Below are 10000 nucleotides of genomic sequence, written 5' to 3'. Positions count from 1 at the left end.
TGTGAATGCTTTGGGTCAAGCTACTTCATCATAATTGAGTCTTTCACAAACCGCTCTGTTACACAGTCTCATGCCTCCTGTCAATCATCTCGTCACAGTTAAAATCCTCCACCTTCAATGTAACGAAACTTCCATATCGGAGAGAAATGTTGTCACATGTTGATCTACCAGTCGTGGGTCTTTCATGCGGAGAACAATGGAAGCTTGTTTCCGCCACAGAATAAAACATTTTAAAAGATAAGTGTGACTTTTTATCTCACAATTGCGAGTTTACATCTCGTAATTCTGACTTTCATTCTTAGAATTGTGAAATATAAACTCACAATTGCGTGTTATAAAGTCAGAATTGTGAGATATAAACTCAATTGCGTGTTATAAAGTCAGAATTGTGAGATATAAACACTCAATTGTGTGTTATAAAGAGATATAAACTCGCAATTACGAGAAATAAACTCGCAATTCTGACTTTATAACTCGCAATTGCGACTTTATATTACTGAATTCTGAGATAAAAAGTCAGAATTGTGAGATATAAACTCAATTGTGTGTTATAAAGAGATATAAACTCGCAATTACGAGAAATAAACTCGCAATTCTGACTTTATAACTCGCAATTGCGACTTTATTACTGAATTCTGAGATAAGTTAGAATTGTGAGATATAAACTCAATTGTGTGTTATAAAGTCAGAATTGTGAGATATAAACTCACAATTGCATGTTATAAAGTCAGAATTGTGAGATATAAACTCTCAATTGTGTTATAAAGAGATATAAACTCGCAATTACGAGAAATAAACTCGCAATTCTGACTTTATAACTCGCAATTGCGACTTTATCACTGAATTCTGAGATAAAAAGTCAGAACTGCGAGATGTAAACTCGCAATTGTGAGAAAAACGCTTTATATACAATATAGTTAGGTCTAAATCCATGTGATCACTTATATTAATGCTATATATATCATCCAGCCTTAAAAGCAGTATAGTTTTTTGTCAGTGTTTATTTAAAAACATCCAATTATGCAGAATATACAATGGTAAATATTTAATTTAGAGTTGGCAATACAATATATAACAATTCAATATATAAGGTATGATTTTACCCCTAAAATTAAGCATATTGACACAAAATGAAAACTGCAAATCCACATTTCTCTTTGAGATCTGTAAAAATACACCTCAGATTTCTTGTCAAATCTATTTGTAGTGTCAATCTCAAAGCTCTTTCCCGTTTTAAATGCGTTTTGTGTGTTTTTTGTGGCATTCACACTGAAAACCAATGCTGCCACTCAGTGGGTGTTGCACTTTCTCCCATTCATAACCTAAATGAGTGCACTGTTTTTGCTCAGTCTATTTGTGCTCAGTAATTCTACATGATCCACATCGATGGTTAAACACCGTGTCCTATCCAGCCGCGACGGCGACACGCGACGATTCTACTTTAGAAACGGTTTCTATTTTTCTGCGACGTCGCGCTGGAACAACAAACACAAAGTGTGGAGATGATAATCTCAGGTGCTGTTTATGTGCTTTATTTAATGTTAAAAGCATGTCATGTGACTCTGAATATCATTTAGTGCTCCAGCTTTGAAGCTGTAAAAGCAACAATGGATAATTCACCTCAGATCTTGGAATTAAACAAATGGAAACAAGAACGTTCAAACTGTGAACAAACAAGTGTATTCTTTGTATTTTTAATAATGTTTAAATGGTGTAATATTTGTGAATTTGATTATGTAGCGACTTATCCATTTTCTTGCGAGTGCCGTCAAGATTACTCGTCTCTGGTGTCGTGCACTTGCCGCGAGACTCCGCCCACACGCTGTTCTGATTGGCTGACTCCGCCCACACACTGTTCTGATTGGCTGACTCCGCCCACACACTGTTCTGATTGGCTGTGGGTTTTGATTGATTTTGATGCATATCGCAGTCACGTCGCGTCTAGTGTGGACAGACACATTATTTGTCGCTGGACTCTTATCGCGTCGCGTCTGGTTAGGACACGGTGAAAGTCTTGTTCTGCATTTAGCTGTGAAATTAATGTAAGTTTCCCCCTCAGGTTGAAGATCCGCTGTCCATCCTCATCCTCTTCGATGAAGCTCGTCACTGTCTCCTCAAAGGCTTTCTATCGGCGTCCGACAGCAAACTCATCACGCTGGCCAGCCTCCTCCTGCAGATCATTTACGGAAACTACGACAGCAAGAAGCACAAACAGGGCTTTCTGAAGTATGTAGATCAGTCCTCACCACCACATATGTGACCCTGGACCACAAAACCAGTCACATGGGTACATTTTTTAAAATTGAGATGCATACATCATGAATAAATAATCTTTCCATTGACGTATGGTTTGTTAGGATATGACAATATTTGGCAGAGATACAACTATTGAAAATCTGGAATCTGAGGGTGCAAAAAAATCGAAACATTGAGAAAATCTCCTTTAAAGTTGTTCATTTATGTTGGCGATTGTGCTGCATTCACTCACAGAAATACATGTTTTATATATTTACAGTTGGAAATGTACAAAATATCTTCATGGAACATGATCTTTACTTAATATCCTAATGATTTTTGGCATAAAAGAAAAATCAATAATTTTGACCCATACAATGTATTGTTGACTATTGCCACAAATAAACCCGTGCGACTCGAGACTGGTGACGTGATCCAGGGTCTCATATTGACAATTATTGTTTTCAGTGTTAGTGGTTAAGGACATGGGAATATGTTTTGTTTAATGCAGTGAGGAAAACCTGAAGTCCATCGTTCCAATCTCAAAGGTCAAGAGCAAAGCACATCACTGGACTAACAGGATACTTCACGAGTACAAGGTGTGATAAAATTTCCCATAATGCTCATCATGTACACTGCTCGTCAGTGAGAGATAGCTAGTGTTTTTGAAATAGTCTCTTCTGCTTACCAAGGCTGCATTTATTTGACATTAAAATATTGTGGAATAATATAATATTGTGGAATTAAATTGTTTGAAAGACAGTAACATCACAGATAAAAAAAAATTACTTTTTTTTATAATTCTATTTTAAATAAAATAAAAATGTATCTGTGCTGTTACTGTCTTTCATTTCAGACATAAGCAGCTGTCACCGGCATTATTAAGTTCAATGTCATTAAGCTTTTACTGGATTTATCAAACGTTTTAAAAGCACAGCCAAAAGGTGTGTTATTTTGACACATTTCTACCTCGTCTGCCTAAAGAACTAGTAACTGAATCAAATCAGAACTGAATTGAAACCTTGTAACTCAGATTGAGAAGTTGTTGCACAAACACTCTCAGACGCCATGCTGAAACAACAGCGATTCAGAAACCAGGAAAACTACCATTCAAGAGATTAGGGTCGGTTTTAGAGAGAAGTCTCATTTATTTGATCAAAAATACAGTAAAAATTCTGAAATATTATTACAATTTAAATCAGCTTTTTTCTATGTGAATATATAGTAAAATGTAATTTATTCCTGTGATCAAAGCTGAATTTTCAGCATCATTACTCCAGTCTTCAGTGTCACATGATCCTTCAGAAATCACTCTAATATGATGATTTGATGCTCAAGAAACATTTATGATTATTATCAGTGTTGAAAACAGTCGTGCCTCTTCAGACTTTTTGGAAACCGTGATTCTTTAATGATTAGAATGTTAAAAATAGGAAGCTTTTGTAACTTTATAAATGTCTTTACTGTTACTTTTGATCAATCTGAAACATCCCCGCTGAAAAAAGTATTAATATCTTGGGTAACACTTTACACAATAAGGTTCATTAGTTAACTAACAATGAGCAATACATTTGTTACAGCTTATTTAATGGTAATTTCAACATTTACTAATATATTGTTAAAATCAAAGGTTGTATTTGTTAACATTAATTAATACACTGTGAACTAACAATGAACAAACAGCTGCATTTTTATTAACTAACATTAACAAAGATTAATAAATACTGTTACAAATGTATTGCTCCTTGTTAGTAACTAATGAACTTTATTGTGTAAAGTGTTACCAATTTCTTTTTATTTAAATATCTTACTGACCCCCAAACTTTTCAATGTTGGTCTCTATGCATACATGTTTTTATTCATCTGGATCTGCTCTGATCTTCTCAATTCTCCTTGTGTGTGTGTGTGTGTGTGTGTGTGTGTGTGTGTGTGTGTGTGTGTGTGTGTGTGTGTGTGTGTGTGTGTGTGTGTGTGTGTGTGTGTGTGTGTGTGTGTGTGTGTGTGTGTGTGTAGAGTTTGAGCACTAGCGAGGGAGTGAGTAAAGAGATGCACCACCTCCAGAGACTCTTCCTGCAGAACTGTTGGGATATTCCCACATATGGAGCGGCTTTCTTCACAGGACAGGTGTTCACCAAGGCCAGCTCCAGCACACACAAGGTCATCCGAGTGTATGTGGGTGTGAACACCAAAGGCTTGCATCTCATGAACATGGAGACAAAAGTGAGATTTTAATTACTTAAATCCTAATTACTTAAATAGCATGCCGTATAATGCTCCGAATTCTGTTTTTGAGTCTCCTGCAATAGACTCTGCATCCAAGGTAAAAAAAAAAACACTTTTTCAAAATATACATTGCAGCATCGCCTCATTTCTCAAATAGTCTGAAAATGGTTTAACTACACACGACGCGCGATAAAAAGCATCTTTTCCATGTTAATCCGAGTGTTGCTGGAACAACAAACACAAAGTGTGGCAATGATAATCTCAGGTGCTGTTTATGTGCTTTATTTAATGTTAAAAGCGTGTCATGTGACTCTGAATATCATTTAGTGCTCCAGCTTTATAGCTGTAAAAGCAATAGTGGATAATTCACCTCAGATCTTGAAATTAAACAAATGAGAACAAAGAATGTTCAAACTGTGAACAAACAAGTGTATTCTTTGACAAACATTGTTTTAGTAACTCAGCCTATGTGTGTTTAATAATGTTTAAATGGTGTAATATTTGTGAATTTGATTATGTATGTGAGTGCCGTCGAGATTACTCTCTGGTGCCGTGCACTCGCCGCGAGACTCCGCCCACACGCTGTTCTGATTGGCTGACTCCGCCCACTCACTGTTCTGATTGGCTGACTCCACCCACACACTGTTCTGATTGGCTGACTCCGCCCACTCACTGTTCTGATTGGCTGACTCCGCCCACTCGCTGTTCTGATTGGCTGACTCCACCCACACGCTGTTCTGATTGGCTGACTCCGCCCACTCACTGTTCTGATTGGCTGTGGGTTTTGACTGATTTTGAAGCATCTGGCAGTCGCGTCTAGTGTGGACAGACACATTATTAGTTGCTGGAATCTTGTCGTATCGCGTCTGGTTAGGACACGTTGTCAGTCTCATGGTGACAACCTGAACCAAACTCTTCCAGTCTCAGCTACAACTACAGTGTTTCAGGGCGGAGCAAAGCAGACGCTGTTCACCGGTAGCCAATGGAAACCATAGACTGGAATTATGCAAATTTGTTACATATTTACTAGGGATGCACGAATATGAAAATTTTGGCAGATAATTTTGAAAGCCGATTACCGATATATTGGCCGATAAATCTAAATCCAAATAAAAATAAAAGTCTCACCATTGAAAGCCATATCCCAAGCTTACAATTATAATGTCCTCATTATAACTGTATGTAGCCGATATCCTTTTCAAAGTGATTCCAGTCATATTTCAAGAAATTCAAAACCAACATGTTGAACAGTGCATAATGAAATACATTATTTATCAACTTTAATATATCGACCACATTTTCTTATCGAGGCAGTGACATTAACATTAAAATGTACATATATGGGCCGATACCGATATGGTGACCGATATATCGTCCATCACTAATTGTTACAGATGTTAGACTGTAATTACTGTAACTCGTTTTAGGCAGTTCAGAATCGCTTCTTTAAGGTGAGACACTACAGGCAAAAACACGGATTTTTCATGCATCTGTCAATTTGGGCTTTTTGGCTTTTCATAAAGTGTTTTTTCAGACTAGTGGAAACATCAAAAATACACTTTTAACTGTATCTTTTAGAGCACTTTATCTATTTGCATCTGTAGATTTCAATCACAGTATAAATCTCTAAAGGCCGTTTTCTCTAAATGAGTTTTTCCTCCTACACTGAGCCAGAAATCTCTTACACACACCAAACTTTACAGTTTTATTCTTATCTATATTCTAAAGGTTTTTACAAAGGGGTTTGTTCATATATTTTCCTGATTTTATACAACATTTTATTCCTAAAAAATGGCGCAAATTAAATCATTTTTAGCTTTTGACAGTATTTTCTGATTTGTGGATTGATAAATAGAGATATCTATGGGAGCTTGTTTCCGCCACTGAATAATAAATAAATAATAATAATTGCGACTTTTTATCTCACAATTGCGAGATATGAAGTCAGAATTGTGAGAAATAAACTATTTTGAGGTAAAAAAAAAAAAGTACTTTTTTTTCCTTAGAATTGTACTTTATATCTTACGATTCTGAGAAAAGATGTCAGAATTGCAAGATAAAAACTCGCAATTATGTGTTAAAAAGTCAGAATTGCATGATATAAAGTCGCAATTATCTTTTAAAATGTTTTATTTTGTGGTGGAAACAAGCTTCCATAGATATCCAATATCCCGTCTGTAAAAACATTTGGCTCTAATATATCAAATAATTGAAACGATCATTTTAAACCTGACTTTTTGTTCTAGAAATGTATGCAAATTAGTGCATATTTAATTAGACAATGCCTAATTTGCATATTTAAACATACAGTTTCAGAAAACTTGTAATACAATTTTTTTTTTTTGCCATTATTAATGTTATCAATCAACTGGTGAAGTATGGTAATATTTATTAGTTGTTTTTTTTACCCTATTCACCTGCCTTGAGACAAAAACTGAAACTTTGCAGACCTTTTACATTCACAAACATTTTTATTACACACTACATGAAAGGTCATATCTGAAAAAGCATAATCGTGGCACTTTAAATCATACTGACAGATGCTTTTACGTGGATTGTGTCCCTCAAATCTTTTATGTTTTATATATCAGGTGCTTCATCTCAGTCTGGAATATGGGACATTTATGTGGCAGCTCGGTCAGGCCGACCAATACGTCCAAATACACAGTCTAGAGAACAAGAAGAACTTCGTCGTACACACCAAACAGGTACGAGTCTCTCTCTGCATCTTGCCAGTCACGTGACGACGTGAAACCCGAGTTCATCGTCTCCGTGTTTCCTCTCCAGGCCGGCCTCATCGTGAAGCTGCTGATGAAGCTGAGTGGACAGATCACGCCGAACGACAGAGCCGTGTCAGATAAATATGCTTACGGTTGAGCCTATCACAGATGTCTTTGCATTTTGCCTTTTTTTTTTTTTTTGTGCAGTTGTTTTGATTTTTATGCTATTTTAAAACTGACTAAGAGTTGTTTTTACCAAAAGGAAGACATTACGTATCATCATGAATGTTAACCTAATTTACCATGTTATATTTTCTTACTGTATATGGTATTATATGCATTTTATAATGTCATAAATGTGTGCTTTTAACAGTTTTTGTAAATATAAATGGCCATTTTAATAAAAAAAGCTCATAAATTATACAAAAAAAATGATTTTTTTTTTATTTCTCAATTCTCGCTGTTTTTTATCATGCAAATCAGTAATGCTTTATTAATATAATTTTTCACAAACAAATTCCATGACCTTTACAGTAATTTAAATGCAATTCATTTTAAAATCAAGAGTAATTCAGACCAATTTGTGAATCTTTTAGACTGACAATTTATTAAATATAATGTTTGAAAAATAAAACAAAATATTTTTGGTTACACTTTATCTTCAAGGTGTCCGTGTTACAGTGTAATTATACATTGAAGTACTGAGTAATAATAATTAATTACATGTACTTACTATAGGGTGTGGTTAAGGTTATTTGCATGTAATTATGCACAATTTATAGTAATTACTATATTAACTACATGTAACGTATAAAAAGGAAATTGTAAAATAAAGTTACCATATATTTTTTTATTATTAAGTGAAACATCTATCATCCCCCTTTATAACTCTTAGACACAAGAACGCGTCTCTGTTCCCGTGCAGATTTGCATCCAGCATTGAAACGAAGATAAATGGCTTTTCTGAATTATCACGCCGAGATTCAGCCTCTATAACACTGTCATGTAGTGCTTTGCTCTATGGCCAGAAAATTAATCTCATTTTCATGTACGGTCCACTGAACGCAGCGTAAAGGTTAGGGCATTTCAAACACGCATCCAGGGTTTAATACATAATTTGCATAATCTGGATGCACATTTTATGGATGCACTGAACTTCATTAAGTTCAAGATGTAATCCATAGCCTACAGATAATGCATTTGTGCTTTTGCATTTCATTGCGTCTCTCGTTCAGCTTGCATTAGGTGATGCATTGACAGGATTTGGTCAGTCGTGTCTTTCAATACATTCAGCTCACTTATTCCCCTGTCGCGGTCATTGTACAACAGAAGACCGAACACTAGACTTCTGTTCCTGTTACTCTAGAGAATGAAAAGATTGTTCCCCGGCCTGCCAAAACGACAGATTCTCCGTTCCTCTGAGAGTTCCTTCTCTTCATCCACAAAAGTGATAAAAACCGTTGAGGTACACGGTGTCCGACTTCTCAACGGAGATCTTTCAGCTGCTAAAACCAGTGTAAAGCTCAGAGAGAACCTGCTGTAATGCAGAGACACTGATGCCTCACTGAGATCTGTCTCACACCCTGTTTCTCACACAATGCCTGAATGGGGCTTAGTGAAGGAGAAGGGGAGGGGACGCTTTCAGTTCTTCAAATGCAACAATAGTCTTTGTCTACAATGTCCCTCCATTCTTTTTGGGGTTACCGAAGGGGACGGGGTGGAGGGGCCCGGTTGCCACGGTAACAGTGACAAAACAAGCCGGTCCCAGAGCGAGAGAGACACACAAAAACATGCTTCAAACTCGGGACGGGATCTCTGTATCAATCTCTGCGGTTTAGTTAGAGGAGACTCGGACTGTGTGCCAAAGAAGGAGGAAGAAAAAAGGATGGATGGGTGGAAGAAAAGCCGATGAAAAATACCGGAGCGGTATAAAAGAGGGACTTTTGGACCAGGACTCGTGATTATTGGTCGTCTGGATACCGTGATGAACTCCGACACTCAGTACGAGGACTCTGTGTCTGTCATGGTTCTGGAGAACATCAAGAACAAGCTGTTACACGCTTTCAGAACATCAGCAGAGCCGAGAACATCTGCTGAGACTGAGAACGTGACTCCTCCGATAGGAAAGAGTTTCCAGGTCAACGAAGAGCTCCGGAGAGCCAAGATCGATGGAGCCATTACTTGGTTAAGATCAGAACTGGTGAGTTTAGAAACTACTGATGTTTTTACATCCTTTGTGACTGTGAATGGGTTGTTGGACTGTTTTAGTTTTATTTTGTTGTTAGTAGGATACAGATAGATAGATAGACAGACAGATAGATAGACAGATAGATAGACAGACAGACAGACAGACAGATAGATAGATAGATAGATACATAGATAGATAGATAGACAGACAGATAGATAGATAGATAGATAGATACATAGATAGATAGATAGACAGACAGATAGATAGATACCGATAGACAGATAGACAGACAGACAGATAGATAGATACATAGATAGATAGATACATAGATAGATAGATACATAGATAGATAGACAGACAGATAGATAGATACCGATAGATAGATAGACAGACAGACAGACAGACAGATAGATAGATACATAGATAGATAGATAGACAGACAGATAGATAGATAGATAGATACATAGATAGATAGATAGATAGATAGATAGATAGATAGATAGATAGATAGATAGACAGACAGATAGATAGATAGATAGATACATAGATACATAGATAGATAGACAGACAGATAGATAGATACCGATAGATAGATAGATAGACAGACAGACAGACAGACAGATAGATAGATAGA

At 36.4% G+C, this 10000-nt stretch overlaps 2 protein-coding genes across 2 annotated transcripts in view; both read left to right on the top strand.

Moving 5' to 3' along the window:
* krit1 (KRIT1 ankyrin repeat containing) overlaps positions 1-7602 on the top strand; it is a 17061-nt gene extending 9459 nt beyond the window's left edge. The window contains exons 13-17 of the mRNA XM_084130577.1: positions 2060-2226; positions 2747-2834; positions 4249-4455; positions 7050-7166; positions 7246-7602. Coding sequence (XP_083986703.1) covers positions 2060-2226; positions 2747-2834; positions 4249-4455; positions 7050-7166; positions 7246-7335 — 669 coding nt within the window. The 3' untranslated portion in view covers positions 7336-7602. The remainder of the gene's footprint in view (positions 1-2059; positions 2227-2746; positions 2835-4248; positions 4456-7049; positions 7167-7245) is intronic.
* Positions 7603-8958: 1356 nt separating this feature from the next.
* Positions 8959-10000, top strand: part of aard (alanine and arginine rich domain containing protein) — a 3584-nt gene continuing 2542 nt past the window's right edge. Inside the window, exon 1 of the mRNA XM_084131584.1 lies at positions 8959-9378. Coding sequence (XP_083987710.1) covers positions 9163-9378 — 216 coding nt within the window. The 5' untranslated portion in view covers positions 8959-9162. The remainder of the gene's footprint in view (positions 9379-10000) is intronic.

The sequence above is a fragment of the Abramis brama genome (assembly GCF_963993115.1).
Source record: "Abramis brama genome assembly, chromosome: 12".
NCBI lineage: Eukaryota > Metazoa > Chordata > Actinopteri > Cypriniformes > Leuciscidae > Abramis > Abramis brama.
This window is presented reverse-complemented; position numbering and strand designations above follow the sequence as displayed.